General features: G+C 35.7%; 1 protein-coding gene and 1 non-coding gene across 8 annotated transcripts in view; both read right to left on the reverse strand.

The window, feature by feature from the left end:
• RALGAPA1 (Ral GTPase activating protein catalytic subunit alpha 1) overlaps positions 1-19,363 on the reverse strand; it is a 274,567-nt gene that overhangs the window by 187,418 nt on the left and 67,786 nt on the right. For all 7 annotated transcript variants that reach the window (XM_030318952.1, XM_032593697.1, XM_032593698.1 and 4 more), the window contains exons 10-11: positions 18,439-18,678; positions 7,277-7,474 (exon numbers count right to left, since the gene is read on the reverse strand). In XM_030318952.1, the coding sequence (XP_030174812.1) occupies positions 7,277-7,474; positions 18,439-18,678 (438 nt within the window). The remainder of the gene's footprint in view (positions 1-7,276; positions 7,475-18,438; positions 18,679-19,363) is intronic.
• On the reverse strand, positions 17,253-17,357 carry LOC115517359. The gene has a single exon (XR_003969821.1). It is a non-coding gene; the product is annotated as a U6 spliceosomal RNA (small nuclear RNA).

Consider the following 19,363-nt stretch of genomic DNA (forward strand, 5'->3'; position numbering starts at 1 on the left):
TCCTCACCAACACTTATTCCTTGTTTTTTGATACTACCATTCTCATATGTGTGAGGTGATACCTCACTGTAGTTTTGATTTGCATTTCCTTAATGATTAATGATGCTGAGCATTTTTTCATGTGTCTGTTGGCCTTATATCCTTCTTTAGAAAAATGTCTATTCAGGGTCTCTGTTCATTTTTTAATCAGATTGCTTGGGTTTTCTGGTGTTGAGTTGTAGGAGTTCTTTATATATTTTGAATATAAACCCCTTATTGGATATATCATTTGCAAATATGTTCCCCCATTCGCTAGGACGCAGTTTTGTTTTGCTGATGGTTTCCTTTGCTATGCAAAAGCTTTTCAGTTTAATGTAGTACCAACCATTTATTTTTGCTTTTATTGCCCTTGCATGAGGAGGCAGACCCCCCCAAAACAAACAAACAAAAGCAAAAACAAAAGCAAAAAAACATTACTAAGACATATGTCAAAGAGCTTAATGCCTACGTTTTCTCTTAGGAGTTTTATGGTTTCAGGTCTTACACTTGAGTCTTTAATCCATTTTGAGTTTATTTTTGTGTATGGTGTAAGAAAGTGGTTCAGTTTTCCCACACACTTACTGAAGAAGTAGTCTTTTCTCCATTGTATATTTTTGCTTCTTCTGCCATAGATTTTTAAGTTTATTTTTGTATGCTGTGATTCAACTTATTTATTAGTTTTAACAGTTTTTTGATGGAATCTTTAGTGTTTTCTATGTATAGTATCATGTCATTTCCAAAGTTTTACTTCTTCCTTAACAATTTGGGTGCCTTCTATTTCTTGTTCTCATCTGATCACTGTGGCTAGGACTTCCAATACCATGTTGAATGAAAGTGGTTAAGGGGCACCTGGGTGGCGCAGTCGGTTAAGCGTCCGACTTCAGCCAGGTCATGATCTCGCGGTCCGGGAGTTCGAGCCCCGCGTCAGGCTCTGGGCTGATGGCTCAGAGCCTGGAGCCTGTTTCCGATTCTGTGTCTCCCTCTCTCTCTGCCCCTCCCCCGTTCATGCTCTGTCTCTCTCTGTCCCAAAAATAAATAAACGTTGAAAAAAAAAAAATTAAAAAAAAAAATAAAATAAAATAAAAAAAAAGAAAGTGGTTAAGAATAGACATCCTTATCTTGTTGTTCCTGATTTTAGAGGAAAAGCTCTCAGTTTTTCATCTTTAAGTATAATGTTAGCTGTGGGTTTTCCATATATGGCTTTTATCATGTTAAAGTATGTTCCTTTTTGCTGAGAGTTTTTATTATAAATGGTTGTTGAATTTTGTCAAGTGCTTTTTCTGCATCTATTGATATGATCCTATGGTTTTTACCCTTCATTTTGTTAATGTGGTATATCATGTTGATTTGCAAATGTTGAACCATCCTTGAATCCCCCAAATAAATACCACTTGGTCATGGTGAATGATTCTTTTAATGTACTGTTGAATGCAGTTTGCTAATATTTTGTTAAGGATTTTTATATCTGTGTTCATCAAACATACTGACTTGTAGTTTTCTTTTTTTGTATGGTCTGTGTCTGGTTTTGGTATCAGGGTAATGCTGGCCTCACAGAATGTATTTGGAAGGTTTCATTACTCTTCAGTTTTTGGGAATAGTTGAAGAAAAACAGGTATTAACTTTTCTTTAAATGTCTGATGGAATTTGCCTGTGAATCCATCTGGTCCTGGACTTTTGTTAGGAGTTTCTTGATTACTAATTCAATTTCATTACTAAAAATTGTTCTGTTTAGAATTTCTATTTCTTCCTGATTCAGTTTTGGAATACTGAATGTTTCTAGAAACTTACTCATCTTGTAGGTTGTGCAATTTGTTGGCATATAATTTTTCAAAGTTGTCATATAATTTTTCATAGTAGTCTCTTACAAATAGCTTTTGTATTTCTGTTGTATCAGTTGTTGCTTCTTCCTCTTCATCTCTGATTTTATTTATTTAGGTCCTCTCTCTTTTTCTTGATAAGTCTAGTTAAAGTTACCAATTTTATCTTTTCAAAGAACCAGCTCTCAGTTTCATCATCTTTTCTATTGTATTTTTAGCCTCTGTTTCATTTACTTTTCCTTTCATCTTTTTTCTTCTACCAACTTCTGGTTTTATTCTTCTTTTTCTATCTAGTTCTTTTAGGTATAGAGTTAAATTGTTTATTTGAGATTTTTCTTGATTCTTCAGGTAGGCTTGTGTTTATACAAACTTCTTAGAACTGCTTTTGTTGTGTTCCAAAGATTGAGGAACGTTGTCTTCGTTTTTATTTATCTCAAAGTATTTTTTTAATTTTTTATTTTTTTTTTTTGAGAGAGAGAGCACACATGCCAGCAGAGAAGGGGCAGAGGGAGGGAGAATCTTAAGCAGGCTCAACACTCAGTGCAGAGCCTGATGTGGGGTTCAATCCCACAACCCTGGGAATCATGACCCAAGCCAAAATCAAGAGTTGGATGCTCAATCAACCAGGCCACACAGGTGCTCCCAAGGTTATTTTTTTTATTTCTTTGCTGACCCACTGCTTGTTTAGTCTCCATGTCTTTATGCTTTTTCCAGTTTTTCCTAATTTATTTCTAGTTTCATAATGTTGTGGTTGGAAAAGATGCTTGATATGATCTCAACCTTCTTACATTTACTAAGACTTGTTTTGTGGCCTAATATGTGATCTATCCTGCAGAATGTTCCATGAGCACTTATAAAAATGTGTATTCTGTTGTTTTTCAATGGAATGTTCTGTACATATTTGTTAAGTCCATCTGGTCTAATGTCTCACTCAAAGTCACTGTTTCTTTATTAAGTTTCTGTCTGTTGGGGTGCTGTGCTGACAGCTCAGGGCCTGGAGCCTGCTTCTGATTCTGTGTCTCCCTCTCTCTCTGCCCCTCCCCTGCTCACACTCTGTCTCTGTCTCAAAAATAAATACACATTAAAAAAAAATTTAATTTTCTGCCTGGACAATCAATCCATTGATGTAAGTGTGATGTTAATGTTCCCTATCACTGTATTACTGTCAATTTCTCCTTTATGTCTATTAATATTTAAATATTTAGATGCTCCTATATTGGATGCATGTATATTTACAAATACATTCTTTTGTTGAATTGCTTCCTTCATCATTATGTAATCCCCTTCTTCTCTTTTAGTCTTTGTTTTAAAGTTTATTGTGTCTGATACAAGTATTACTACTCCAGTTTTATTGATCATTTCCGTTTGCATAGGATATCTCTTCCATCCCATCACTTTCAGTCTGTATGTGTCACATAGGCAACATACAAATGGGTCTTCTTTTTTAATCTATTTAGTTACTTTATGACTTTTGATTGAGCATTTACTCCATGTACATTAAAGTAATTACTGATAGGTATGTACTTATTGTCATTTTGTTCATTGTTTTCTAGCTGTTTTTGTAGTTCTCTGTTCCTTTCTCAGTGTCTTGCTATGTCTTGATGACTTTCCTCAGTATTATGCTTGGATTTCTTTATTTTTTGTGCACCTATCATAGGTTTTTTGTTTGTGGGTGTCATACATAAGGTTCGTGTATAACACCCTATGTATATAGTCATACATTTTAAGTTGAGGATCACTTAAGTTCAAATACATTCTAAATGCATTACATTTTTACCTCCCCTTCATCATGTATTAGGTATTTGACACCATATTTTACATGTTTTTTGCGTATCCCTTACCTATTTATTTTAAATGTAGCTGATTTGACTACTTTTTTCTTTTAACCTTCATGCTAGCTTTACAAGTGACTGACCTATTTCCTTTATTATATGTTTGCTTTTACCAGTTGTAGGAGTGCTGACAATACTGACTCCACCTGTGGCTCTCCATCTTGTTCATATTCACTCAATAACCTGTCTTGGGCTACATGTTCCAGGCCCTTAGAGATTAATATACATACTTTAAAAGTGTCTTCCAAGGCTGGGATGGAGGGAGCCCGCTTTGGCCTCCCATGAATCTGTTAGAGATATCACAGTCTTTTTCCTTCATGACGCACAGGTGGTACACAAGATCTATTTAAAGGTTACCTGTCAATTAGGTGCATGCAAATCTTCTGAGGTGCATGCGAGCCCTTTGATCACATAATAACACCCTTCTGCGCATCTCTTGTCCCATAAAATATGTGGGCTTAAGGTCCAGACTCTGTGGTGAATAGCTGTACAGCACCTAATCATTGTCTGCCTGACCCCTGGTCAGTAAGTTACAATAATAAAACTCTGTAAACCATATGGAGTTGCCTTCTTTGATTTCCAGTCTCACAATGTTTTCTCAGTTTTGAGAATACTTTACTGTCCCTCCCCTACTTTCTCATACCAGTGAAATGTTTTCCTCCTTTCATAATTTTCTTACTTCTAGTTATGGCTTCTTCTTTTCTGCATAAAGATGTCATTTTAACATTTCCTGTAAGGCTGTGCTGAACACTTCTAACTTGTTTGTCTGAGAATCTCTCTCCAGTTCTGAATTATAGCCTTGCAGTATATTCTTACTTGCAGGTTTTTTCCTTTGAGCACATTAAACATTTCAAGCCACTCTCTTTAGGCCTGTGAAGTTTTTGCTGGAAACACAGTTCAGAGTCTTATAGGTAGGTGTTCCCTTGTATGTAAGTTGCTTTTATCTTACTGCTTTTAAAATGGTCTCTTTGGGGCACCTGGGTGGCTTAGTCAGTTAAGCATCTGACTCTTGATTTTAGTTCAGGTCATGATCTCACAGTTTGTGGAATCCAGCCTTGCATCAGGCTCCATGCTGATGGCATGGAGCCTGCTTGGGATTCTCGCTCTCCCTCTGTCTCTCTCTCTCTGCCCCTCCCTGGCTGGCATGTGCACACACACACACACAGTCTCTCAAAATAAATAAAAAAAACTTATAAAAAATAAAAATAAAAATAAAATTCTCTATCTTTAACTTATGGCATTTTAATTCTTATGTGTCTTGTGTGGACATCTTTGGGTTCATCCTATTTGGGGCTATCTATGCTTCCTGAACATGGATGTCTGTTTCCTGCCCCAGGTTAGGAAAGTTCTCAGCTGTTATTTCTTCAAATAAGCTCCTTTCTCACTCCCTTCTTCTGGGACCCACTATAATGCAAATGTTAATACTTTCAATGTTGCTCCAGAGGTCCCTTAATCTTACATAAAATTATTTTTCCTTTTGCTGCTCAACTTGGATGATTTCCACTATTCTGTCTTCCAGATCACTGATCCATTCTTCTGCATTCTCTTCCTGAGTGTTGATTCCCTCTGGTGTATTTTTCATTTGAGTTATAGTATTCTTCAGCTCTGATTTTTTTTTTTTCAACGTTTATTTATTTTTGGGACAGAGAGAGACAGAGCATGAACGGGGGAGGGGCAGAGAGAGAGGGAGACACAGAATCGGAAACAGGCTCCAGGCTCCGAGCCATCAGCCCAGAGCCTGATGTGGGGCTCGAACTCACGGATCGTGAGATCGTGACCTGGCTGAAGTCGGATGCTTAACCGACTGCGCCACTCTGATTTTTTAAAAAATATTTTCTATCTCTTTGTTGAAGTTCTGAATTTATCCACTCTGCTCCTAAATTCAGTGAGCATCTTTATGACTATCACTTTTAACTCTTTATCAGGTAGATTGTTTAATTCCTTTTTAGTTATTTTTCTGAGTTTTTTTTTTCTTATTCTTTCATTTGGAACATATTCCTGTCTCCTCATTCTGTCTGACTCTGTGTTTGCATTAGGCAACACATTAGGCAGTAGGTCAGCTACATCCCCTGTTCTCAAAGGTAGCAGCCTTGTGTGGAAGGTGTCCTCTGGGGTCCAGAAGCACAATCCCCTCCCCTGCCATCATCAAAACCAGGTGCTCTCCTCTGTGTGCAGCATGCATCCTTCAGTTGTGAATGAGCTCTGACTGCTTGGACATTCTGGTAGGCAGGGCCTGTTGGTTGCAGTGCCCAGGCAGGACTGCTATAGGTGCATTGGTGGGAGGAGTTGGACCTTGGCACAGCTGGCTGAAAGGCCCAGGCACGATACTGTGCGTGTGCTTGTAGACAGGACCAGTCTCTCATTTCCCCAGGGCAGGAGTCACTTTGTGAGGGACACCAGTCCCAGTCAATGCTGCCCACTGGGTGTGGCAGGGTGGGAGCAGCTTAAGAGGGAGTCTGCTGGAAGGGTGGACTGGTTTTGCAGGGGAATGCCCAAGTGGGGCAACTGGTGCTAGCAATGTAGGTGGAGAGTGTCAGAACTGGAGCCCTTAAGATAGCTAGCTAAATAAGGGCAAGAAAATGGTGCCTACTAGTGTTTCCATTTCCAAAGAAAAGTCCCTACAGACCCCTGCCCCTCCAGCATATGCCCTAAAATTAGTCAATAAATATCCTTCATGTATAGCTCAGGTGCTGTGCAAACTGCTGCCTCTGTGCTGGGTGTGAGTGAGACTGTGTACGGGACCTTTAAAAGCATTATCTCAGTTTCCTATAGTCCTCCCCAACCACCACCCCCCACCCGCACCAGCTGTCCCAGACTTAAGGCCCAATGATTTTGAAAGCTCCTAAAGTTAAGTTCTGCTGACTTTCAAAGCCAGACATTGTGGGGGCTCATTTTTCCTGTGCAGATCTCCTGGGTGTGGGTGTACAATGTGGGGCTCAATCCCCTTGCTCCTCAAGAAAGGAACCTCTGTGCCTGTGCAATCAAACCATTTGTGGGTTGCTGGACGGGAGGTTTGGTTCCCAACCTGACTACCTCTCTGCCACACTTACCCTTCTCAAGGTGGCTTTTTCTTTCTTCTTTTTTAAAGTAAGCTCTACACACCTAGCATGGGGCTCAAACTCACAACAGTGAGATTAAGAGTCACATGCTCTACCAACTAAGCCAGCCAGGCATCCCATATTTTTTTCATTTATCTTTAGCTATGCAAGAGCTGGTCTCCTAGTCCTCAGGTCTTTCTCTGTGAGTGTCCCTTTGTATGTAGTTGTAGCCCTGATATGTCCATGGGAAGAGGTGAGCTCAGGATCTTCCTGTACTCTGCCACCCTCCTATTAGTCTCAATTATTACACCTTTTATAATGGCATCTAATTTTGATCTAGACAATGAATTAAAGAATCAGTATATAACTTCAATATTAATTTTTCAAAGTTGTGACATCAAAGAGCTTTAAGACAGGGTAACTGAGGTAACTACCATATTACCTAAGCTGCAAAATATATTAAAAGGTATCTTTAACTTCCTATTAAATATATGTATGTTCATGTGTTATACTTTCATGAAAGTCTCATCTATTAAACTTATACTAAAATATGTAAGTATTATCAGTTTACCTCTTCTCTCTTTTCTCCTTCTTCCATTGAAATAACACGGTCTGTGACATTGTCAATACAAGGTAAGTCTGAAGAGGAGATCACAATTTCTTCAGGCTCTTGCATAAACAAAGGTTTTTCTTCTTGCTGGATCCATTCTTGATATACTTTTACCACTTTTCTCATAGCTGCTGCTTCACAAATTGGTAATAAAAATGCCTAGTGGAAAAAAAAGAGAACATACATGGTGATACTTTTTTCTTTGCCACAAACCGCTAATACCTGCATTTTTATCTTGTTATAAATTACGATATAAATGACTCTTAAAAAGTCAATCAATTCATTGTCAGAAAGAGACTTTTGTCTCCAAATAATTTGTATATACGATGACAAAGAAATGCTTTTGGTAGGGGCACCTGGCTGGCTCAGTCAGGACAGCATGCAACTCTTGATCTCCAGGTCGTGAGTTCAAGCCCCATGTTGGGTGTAGTGATTGCTTAAAAATAAAATCTTAAAAAAAAGAAATGCTATCGGTAGATAGACACAGATTTCAAGTGCAAGAAGCCAAGATTTGTTTCAATTGTGCTATCTCAGAATGAAAATATTCGTTTCATGAAATAACTATGCTCCTACAAAGCTTAATATAAATATCACTTTTGATAATATACATTTGTAACTTATTATTTTTTTAGATTACTACTACAATAAACTTTGATATGGGAACTTAATTAAAATTAAATCTGACTCCAAGTAATACAAATTACATGTAAAAGGCGACTATAAGCATATAAAGAAAAAACATTGCAGTTTTATTTCATTTTACATATAATAAAGTTAAATAAGTTAAATAATAAGGCAAATACTTAAAATATTAAAAGGAATATCTTACAATTATTCTTTCCTTTATGTACTTTTCTGGGTTGCTTTAACTTTAAAAAAAAGTAAATATTTTCATCACAAAAATGTAACATATTCACAATAAAAAAACTTTACACAATTCAGGCAGGCAAAAACAAAACAGTAAAAATACTCTTTTTTTAAAAAAAATTTTTAACATTTATTTATTTTTGAGAGACAGAGACAGAGTGAGTGGGGGAGGAACAGAGAGAGAGAGGGAGACCCAGAATATGAAGCAGGCTCCAGGCTCTGAGCTGTCAGCACAGAGCCCGACGCGGGTCTCGAACTCACAAGCCATGAGATCATGACCTGAGCTGAAGTCAGACGCTCAACTGACTGAGCCACCAAGGGGCCCCAACAGTAAAAATACTCTTAATCTCACTACCCAAATTCCTTTCTTTATGCATGTTTGTGTTCATGTGGTTACATTTTTACTGGACTTTCTCTTTACACACAGAAATGGAATTAAATTGCTTTTAATTTTTCCTTTTACAACCAGTACCTATTAATTTCAACTCTAAAAGCCACAAGACCTTTACCTAAAACCCTGGCACTTCCTCCTATAGAGCTATTAGTAGGTATATTTAATAATTATCATGGGGTCAAGTACTTTATCTGAATGAAACTAACCAAGAAAATCAGCTTTCCAAGATAACGATGAAAAGTTAATGTGTAATATCAACAGTACATTTAATGCAGTTTTGGTAACTTTTATTTATTTGCTGTTGTTAATTCCCTAGCAATCTACATACTTGCTACTTTCTTTTATCTAAAAAAACAAACCCACTCCCAAACTCTCATTCTCATATTCTAGCAGCTTAATGGTCAATGATATGATTTGGATCATCACTGTCTGCTCTAAGAAGCATTCTTAATTGCAGCATTCATAATTGCAGCAACATCTCAGCTTTCTTAAAAAGGTTCAAAGTATAGGGGCGCCTGGGTGGCTCAGTCGATTAAGAGTCCAACTTTGGCTCGGGTCATGATCTCATGGTTTGTGGATTCGAACCCCACACGTCGGGCTCTGTGCTGACAGCTCAGAGCCTGGAGCCTGCTTTGGATTCTATCTCCCTCTCTCTCTCTGTCCCTCCCTTGCTCACTTTCTCTCTCTTTCTCAAAAAAATAAAATATGTTATAAAAAAAAAAAAAGGTTCAAAGTATAAGAAAAAAATCTCAATCTCAAAAGTTTTATTCTCAGATACTGAAAAATGAATTTTTAAAATTAGCATGAAAACCCTCTGTAGTTTTTGCTCAATTTTACTATTAACCTAAAGCTGATCTAAAACATAAAGTTTTAATTATTTAAAAAATATTAATAATATCCAGAGCTAGTATTTATTAATGCATAAACTGTCACACCATATCCCAAGTGGCCTAATGAATTTACTAAAACCCAGAGTGTATATAACCTTTGTCCTTGTAAGCTCTAAAGTCTGATTTTGCCAACACACTAAATATGAATCTTATGGAAAGACTGAGATTAGCCATGGCTAAAAAAACAGATGCACAAAAACCAGAGTGCCGATTTATACATTTACAACAAGAAATAACTGTCACAGAAACCAGAACATTCAAAACCATACATCAGCACCTTGTCCCTATGAAGCAGCACCAATCACGTCAATTATTAACTGATAATAAGGAAAGTTATCACTCAAAAAACATATTTAAATCTATATGTTCAGCAAATTTTGTTTGTAGATAGACCTACAAGAGGTCATCTCCAGTTTTGATTCTATGACCATAAAACTACGACACAAACAAAAACTACATGGAGATGGAATAAAAACAACAGGAGAAAGAAAAATCAAATATTTAACAGTATTAGCTGAAGATAATCTGATCCAGTTTTGTGAATTTGGTAGCTATGACTCTCTTCTTCAGTGAATAAACAGTAATAAAACTTGATCTCTGAATTTTTAATATTTTTTTTATTATTAACCAACCCAGATTATGATAAACACATTCTTTAAGATAAATCAAGTACAGTGAGCATTCAGCAGACCTGGGAAATTTTGTCTTCTTTTTTATTTTTTTCTTTAACTTAAAAAAATTTTTTTTAATGTTTATTTTTGAAAGAGAGAGAAAAAGAGAGAGACTGACCGAGTGGGGGAGGGGCAGAGAGAGAAGGAGACACAGAATTGGAAGCAGGCTCCAAGCTCTGAGCTTGAGTCAGCAGAGAGCCTGACGAGGGTGTCAAAGTCGCAAACCGTGAGATTATGACCCAAGCCAAAGTCCAATGCTTAACTAACTGAGGCACCCAGGCATCCCACTGTCTTCTGAAAGCAGTGGTTTGCATTTTGGTCTCAGAACCCCTACCCTACTATATGTTAACACAAATAACAGGTTTTCCAAAATACATTGCTTTACATTTTTGCAAATATCATTAATGTTTAGCTTAATAAAAGACAGTGGGGGGACACTTGGGTGGCTCAGTCAATTAAGATCTGACTCTTGATTTCAGCTCAGGTCACGATCTCAAGATCCTGAGATGGAGCCTGCTTGGGATTCTCTCTCTCCCTCTCTCTCTGCCCTTCCCCTGCTCACTGCCCCCTCCCTCAAATAAATATACATTGAAAAATAAATAAATAAATGGGAGACAGTTGGATTCTCTTATCTGCTTGTTTCTGCATTCAATCTGACATAATATCACATATCAGGTATCTCTGGAAAACTTTACTTCACACTCATGAAAAAATGACAGTGAAAAAAGTAAATAAAATTTTATTTTGTCATGAAAATAGTTTTGACTTCCCAGAAGCCTCAAACCACAGTTTTCAATCTATTGCCTTAAAGTGACTTTGCAGAAAAAAAATTTACACACACATATAATTATATACATATGTATAAAATATTATATATGTAGGTATTATCATATACAGATATAATTATACATATACAGACATAAATATATAATGCCTGGAGTGCATATATGCCTTTCTATTGAACATAGAGAATAACTTTATCATTTCAAATGATTTGGGGGATTTTATGCTTTATAGTTGTATCTTTGTTTTAAAGACAAATAACAATATAAATATCTTCATCTGAGGTAAAACTCAATCATTACACTGGCCCTAAAATAACATCATCAACTATATAACAAATTATTTCAAGAGTTAGTTTCTAGAAATAAATGTTAGCCCTCAGGTAGCACTAATAAAGTACCAGGTACTCAACAGTTACAGAACTTCTTGATTCATTCACCAAATATTTATTAGGTGCCTACTCTATGCCAGGCACTGAGGATATGATGAATGAATATGAGAAGTATTCATGGAGGGTAGAAAAAAAGATTAAAATTTTAAAAATAATTTTAAATAAATATAAAACTCAGAAGAGGTACTATGAAGAAAATAATTTTCAAAAACATCATAAAAAGATACTTACTATGTGTGTGTATGTGTGCATGTGTCTGTGTGTGTGCATAAGCATACAGGTGCATCTATTTTTGGGTGCTCATGGAAGACTTCTCTGGTGTAGCCATATTTAAAAGTAATAAAAGATGAGTATCAGGTTAGAAAAAAAAGGGATAAAGGATAAAGAGGAAAGAAAGGAGGGTTGAAGGATGGAAATTCAGATAGGGAAAACAGTAATTGTGAAAGCTTTGAGGACGATAATTTTGAGAAACATTAAGTAAACATATTTCTACTAAACTTATTTGCCTATAGAAAGACTTGTGCTCTAGCTGGGACTGCTAGGGGCAAAGTCATTACATGGTCATATACCTGATAATTAATGGAGTATTTTATCTATATTGTGGAACATCTGAGCCTTCAAAGTTAGGAAAGAAACTATTTCACAAATTCTCAATTTTGAAAATTTATCAGCATTACTGCAAGTAAAAATAGCTTTCCCACTATATACCTAATCTTAGAAATTAATCCCTTTGCAAAACATGAATGATCCATTGGTGTCACCATCCTCAAATTTATTTTTCCTTAAGTTTTGCCTTAAAAATCACTTAAAAAATAATTATCAGAATAAAAACATCTCCGAGGACTTCAGTCTCCAGCAATATCATTTAAAAGATATCCTGGAATCTTCCTGCATAGAACACCTAAAAACTGTCACATCAAAAAATACAACAGACCTTTTTAAATGAATGGCTCATCTTGTAAGGATATTCTGAGTCTAGACCAAAATGTGTGTATTAATCCAGACAGCAAGTGAGCAATGAAGCTGCTGGCTATTTGCCCTGGATAGCCTAGAGTGTTGGGTTTAAATAGCTACCTGTTCAGAGGGGAGAGACAGATCAGGCTCCTATGCGTAAAACTGACACCAATGTAGGCAACCTGAATACAAAGGTGAGCTAGGAGGGGAAGGCAAAAAATCTCAACTCCAGAGAAGAGTCAGTGAGGAAACTTGTCTACTGACTTAGTGTAGGGGAATAGGAGGGAAGAACACCCTTTCCTGCAAATTCATATTCTCAGGCTGATCATCACATAACTTTGAGTGGTGCAAAGTAGGAAGAATCATAAACTGAGAATTATAATTTAAAGTAAACCGAGGCTGGGATGCCTGGCTGGCTCATTTGGTAGAGTATGTGACTCTTAATCTCAGGGTCATGAGTTCAAGATCTACACTGGGCATACAACAGAGCTTACTGAAAAGTTAAAATAAAATTAAATTAAAATAAATAAAGTAAACCAAGGTTGACAGGATCACCAAATACCTGGGAGAAGCAAGAGCATTTCTTCTCTAGAGGAACACATCTTTCAACCCAAGTTTCAAATTAATTCCCACAAAATTCCACAGAAATGTAAATCCGTAACACAAAAACCCAAAATAAACAAACAGGGGTGAAAACAGAAACAACAACCAAGAAGGCCAAAACTTACAAAAACTAGCTGATAGAGGTAGTAGAATAAGGAATATAAAATGAACATTTTTAACATGTTTTACTTAAGAAAATGAATATGAATAAAGAATGAATGAGCCACTGCAAAAAGGGACTAGGGCAGATGTGAAAAATAAGCAAATGCAAATTTAAAAATTTCAAATATAAAGAGCATTATTAAAAACTCAATAAGGGGAATTCTGTTTCCAAGAGTATGGTGGACTAGTAACTCAACAAACCTTCTGATTGAAAAATCAAAATGTATATTAAAAATACATTTAATCTTTTTGTTATTTTAATTTTTTTGTTTATTTATTTACATAGAGTGTGAGAGGGGAAGGGAGAGAAAGAGAGGGAGAGAGACCAAGCAGGTTCAATGCTTACCATGGAGCCGGACATGGGGCTCAATCCCATGACCCCAAGATCATGACCTGAGTCGAAATCAAGAGCTGGATGCTTAACCAACTGAGCCACCCAGGTGCCCCAACTTTAATCTTTCTAAATGCATTGATAAGCCAAAAAGCAGAAAAAAATATTCAAAAATAAAAACCTATATGAAATCCAAACTCAGTGAGCTAAGTTTTAGGAGGAGCAAGAAAGCTGGCTTTCACTCTGAGTGGAACCAATTACTTTGGTTTCCATGGACCTATTGTGCCAAAGCAGGGAGAACAACAGGAAAACTAAACAAAGTCAGAACTACATACTGTCAGTGCAATGCTGAATGAGAAATAAACCCAACCATTAAAAGTTTGTAAAGAAAACTGCCCATACCTAGATGCAGAGTAGATAACAATAACAACAAAAATCTCCCCAGACACACTGTAACTAAAAGCTAGCCTTAACATAGTTTTATATTCTGTGTTCATATTATGTGGCTAGCTTGAACCTCAAATCAAGGATTCAGTGTAACGACAGGTTGTTAGTGTCTCTTTGCACCTAGAAGCAGCAAATGCAACTCATTTCTGAGAGAATCAACCTTTAATAAACCAAATCAGCAAATAAAGATGTAAGATGAAAAAGCTCAGAGTCAAAATTCTAAATTTCTGAAATCATGAAATATTGGAAGAAACCTTAAGAGAATACACCACAATAAGAAAGAGAACATAGAAACAAAATATGGTATGATCAGATCTACAAACACCTCAGGAATATTACAGTGATCAATCAATATAAAATAACTATGTTTAGTATAAATAAGTAAAACATAAGAACTAGAAACAATAAAATTGAGCAGACTTGCCAATTTCCAGAAGCAGTTGTAATTAAAAAGGAAGTACCCAGAATGTAGCATAGAGAGACAAAGGGATGGGAAACATGAATGAGAGGTTAACAGACACTTAAGGTAAAAAAGATCTAACATACATCTTGTCAGAGTCCTGGAAAGACAAGAAATAGATGGGACAGAGGCAATATTTAAAGCGATAATGGCTGAAAATTTTCCAGAATTGCCAAAATATATTAATCCATAAATGAAGTATGCCTAAAATATCCCCTAAAGAATAAATGAAAGGAAACCTAGATCTGGGCATACCACAGTAAAATGTAAAATGCTAAATACTAAAAGAAGATATTAAAAAGAGCCAGAGCAAAGATAGCTGACTTATTAGTTCAACTGCTGGTTGACATCTCAACGGCAACAACGTAAAACAAAGAACAGTGGGAAAGTATCTGAGTATCTAAAATGTGCTGGGTGAAAATAATTGTTAATCTAGAAGTCTATATCCAGTAGAAAAAGTCTTTCAAAAATAAAAGACATTTTCAGACAGGCAAAAATTTTTAGTATTTGATACCAACAGACAGCCACTAAAATGATGAATCATCCACTAAATGATGAACTTCATTGAAGCAGAGGAAAGTGATTCTAAAAAATCTGGAAGGGAAGATATCATAATCACAGAAAATGATAAACAGATAACTAAACGTAAATCAATACTGAATGCACAGAACAATAATAATACTGGAGTTAAACCACAACCACATAAAATAGAACTGAATTATTCAATAATAACAGTAGGTTAAGTTGGGGGGGGGAATTAAGAGTAATAAGGTTCTAAGATCCTTGTACTGATTAGAAAAAGGGTAAAAAAATAACTTTAGTCCTTGGAAAGTGAATTATGTATGTTAAAATTTATACAATAATCACTGAAGAAAAAGAAACAGAATATAACTTTCAAACCAAGTAACAGTAAAAGGATACAAAGTGAAAAAGTATCAATTAAAAAGAAAGCAAAAAATAAGACAATGACACAAAAGAAATACAGACATGGTAAAAAAAAATAGAACAAAATAAGATGCTACCAATAAATCCAAACATAACAATAATTATAATAAATATAAATATTCCATTTAAAAGACAAAGATTTTTAAAAATCAAACCATATTTACAAGAGGCATACAAAATCTAATGATATAAAAGAGTTAAAAATTAAAAGATTGTTTAAAAAAATGTATGAGGCTACTTTTTTTTTCTTTCTTTCTTTTTTTTTTAAACAGGGGGCTTGAACTCATGACCCTGAGATCAAGAGTTCCATGCACTATCCACTGAACCAGCCAGCCACCCCAGAGGCTAGTTCATAATAAAAAGAAAGTTAGGGCACCTGGGTGGCTCAGTCAGTTAAGCATCCAACTCTTGGTTTCGGCTCAGGTTACGATCTCAGTTAGTGAGTTCCAGCCCCGTGTTGGACTCTGCATTGCCAGCATGGAGCCTGCTTGCAATTGTTTCTCTCTTCCTCTCTGTCCCTTCCCTGCTCGCTCGCTCTATCTCAAAATAAATAAACTTAAAAAAAAAAAGTGGTATAAATCCACTAATAGTAAATAAAATAGACTTTATGCAAAAATAATTTTTGTAGGTGAAAAGGGCCATAAAAATAAAATGTTTAATTCACATTCAAAAAAATTTTTTTAGGTTTATTTATCTTGAAAGAGAGAGCGCAAAGTGGGGGAGGAACAGAGAGAGAGAGAGAGAGAGAGAGAGAGAGAGAGCGAGCCCCAAGCAGGCTCTGCACTGTGCAGAGCCCAACATGGGGCTCGAACTCATAAACCATGAGATCATGACCTAAGCCAAAAACAAGAGTCAGCTGCTTAAACAGCTGAGCCACATTTAAATATAAAACTTTCAACTTGTATGTATTTAATTATTAATTATACAGCTTGAAAATATACAAAGAAAAATTTATGGAGCTACAAAGATAAACCTGACAAATCATCAGAGTATAAGACTTCCATAACTGTAAGGTCAAACTGACCAAAAACCTTTAGTAAGGATATAGAAAAGTTCAGACGTTAATGGTCACTGAACTCAACAGAGAAGCATACATTCTTTCCAAGCACACAGGACATTTATGAGAAATGACTGCATTCTGAGCCATAAGTTTCAATTCATTGTAAATAACTAGTATCATACAGACTATATTGTCTAAAAGAATCACATCAAAATTTGTAAGAAAAAAAAACCCAGAAAACTGTTTGGAAGACACAAATTGATAAATATTGCAAAGGTCAAAGAAGGTATTAACATGAAAATTAGAAAATATTTACATGTGAATAATAACAAAAAATGCTATACACCAAAATTTGTAAAATATAGATAAAACAGTACATATGGTAAATTAATAGCCTCAAAAATCATTTGAGAAAAATGTGAGACTAAAATTAATTAGCTAGGGAAAAAAAAACAAAATCAAGTAGAAAGATGAAGTAACAAGGAGCAAAAAATAATAAAACAGAAAAACAAGTATAAAACAGAGAGGACTAACAGTCAAAAGCTCATTCTTGAAAAGACTAATAAAATGACAAATCTCTAGCAGGAATCAAAAAAAAAAAAAAAAGACAAATAAATACTAACAGGAATGAAAAGGAGGAACATGAATATAAATGCTTCAGAGATTAAAAAGTTTATAAAAGAATGTAATGAACTTTTTGTCAAATCTGAAAACAAATGCAATGAACAAATTCCTAGAAAAATAAACTTATACAAAGTTTATTACTCGAAAACCCGAATAGTTCTATAAGCTTGCTTTGATTTCTCCCACAAGTAAATTATTCCAACATTATTTGCCAAATATCTTTCCCTTCCCATTTGTCAAATAGTCTATCAACTCAAACTGTAAAATTTGGCAACCAGAACCACTGCCAAAGCCGGACAAAATGGTAAGGCAAGTTGGTCTCCTTTTTTTTTTTTTATTGTGATAGTCACTTTATTGGGGTTGAATGAAACAATCCATTTGTATATAATTGTATACATTTTGTACTCATGAACACAAAAATATAGAACCCCTTCATGAATTTGCCTGTGGTCCTTGTGCAGGTGCCATGCTAATTTTCTCTGTATCATTCTAATGTTTAGTGTTTGTGCTGCTGAAACAAGCCAAGGCAAGTTTGTTTCTTTACAAAGCTAATGATGCCTCTGTTTTGCATATCAATAAATATGTATATGAGGTGAAGATGTGCTTTGCCTAGACAGCTCCCTGGCAAGTGAAGGCAAGGTGATATAAACAGCACTGCCAGGGGAACCAGGATCTGGGAGTTTTAGTCCCAAATCTACCACTTTCTTGCTGTGAGACTTGAATGATCCCCTTCAGCTACAAAACTCAATGATGTTTACCTGCAAAAGTTAAGTACCTTTGCTATTAAGAGCAAATGATTAGTTTTTATAAGGTTTATTTCCCATAAAATTTCTATGTAATTGAGAATGTGCACTTAGGAATTTCTAGCTATCCTTATATGATACTTTTTATTCTTTTTCTTTCTCTCCATTTCTTTATTTTAGTCCCCAAATATCTACCTTATGCAACTTTAATTTCAGAATGCCTTAGAGGACAAAACTGAGCCTCTGAAAGGAGGATAAAGGCAATGAAAACATTGCTTCTTATACTCATAAACCACTTTTTACTGATTGTAGAGAATGAAAGATAAAATAATTTTAATTTACTAATCAAATGGTAGGAAATAAAGTTTCAAACCGGAAAGTGAGTAACTAAGAAAACTGTTCTAATAACAGAAGGAGGAGCATGGTTGGTTATTAAACTAAACTCATCATAAACTAAAAAATATAAATAGAAAATATTAAAAGATTAAAATAGCAAATTTTAAAATTAAAATTAAATATGAACTTTAAAAAACATTTCTATTAAGGGGCTCCTAGGTTGCTCAGTTGGTGAAGTGTCCAACTCTTGGTTTTGGCTCAGGTCATGATCTCACAGTTTGTGAATTTGAGCCCTGCATTGGGCTCTGCACTAACAGTGTTGGAGCCTGCTCGGGATTCTCTCTCTCCCTCTCTCTGCCCCTCTCCTGCTCATGCTCTCTTTTTCTCTCTTTCAAAATAAATAAATTTAAAACAAACAAACAAACATTTCTATTAGGAATTTTAAATAGCTGAAAGTCAGTATATTCAACATTAAAAAACAAAGTCTACATTAGAAATTAAAATTACTGAAAGATACTTTACCTGACGAAATATCTCTGTGACAAAGTTTACATTACTTCTTTTAGAAGAAAAAACTCTGCGAACTATTTCAATGTCTGTGAGATGTTCTTCATCAATACTGCAGAGACTAGATGAGCTAGGTTCTCGCTCCGTGAGAGTGCTTGTATTAGAATGGGACTGTTCTGGTTCTGTAGTTCTATCTGCTTTATCAGCATTATCATTTTTGTTTTCTTCTCTGGATACCAAACTAGCAGCTGCTCTCTAAAATAAAAGGAAAAGAGGGAGAATATCATAATCATTTAATTTGGTATTTTGCTTTTTTTTTAAAGTTTATTTATTTTGAGACACAGAGAGAGAAGCCAAGAGCAGGGGAGGGGCAGGAGGGAGGGAAAGAGAGACTCCCAAGAAAGCTCCATGCTGCCAGCAAGGAGCCTGATGCAGGGCTCGAGCTCACGAACTGTGAGATCGTGATCTAAGCCGAAATCAAGAGTTGGATGTTTAACCTACTGAGCCACCCAGGCACCCTGGGATTTTGCTTTCTAATAGCAAATACTGGTAGAACTCAAAGCATTCCACAAATAACTTACACTATTGTTTAAAACTGGGCATAGATCATAGACTTTTTTTTTTTTTTTCAAAGAGAGAGTGAATGAGCAGGGGAGACAGGTAGAAAGGAGAACGAGGGGGGGTGGGGAGAGAACACCTTAAGCAGACTCCACATTCAGCATGGAGCCCATGCAGGCTTGATCCCACAACCTTGGAATCATGACCTGAGCCAAAATCAAGAATCTGATGGACACTCAATGGACTGAACCACCCAGGCACCCCAGGCATAGATTTCATTTAGAATCCATTCTAAATAATTAAGTGGCAATCCAAATAATTCATCACATAAGTAATATAGTGATACTCACTAATCATCTATCCACCTATAATTTGCTTTTAG

The sequence above is a fragment of the Lynx canadensis genome, chromosome B3, assembly GCF_007474595.2.
Source record: "Lynx canadensis isolate LIC74 chromosome B3, mLynCan4.pri.v2, whole genome shotgun sequence".
Lineage (NCBI taxonomy): Eukaryota > Metazoa > Chordata > Mammalia > Carnivora > Felidae > Lynx > Lynx canadensis.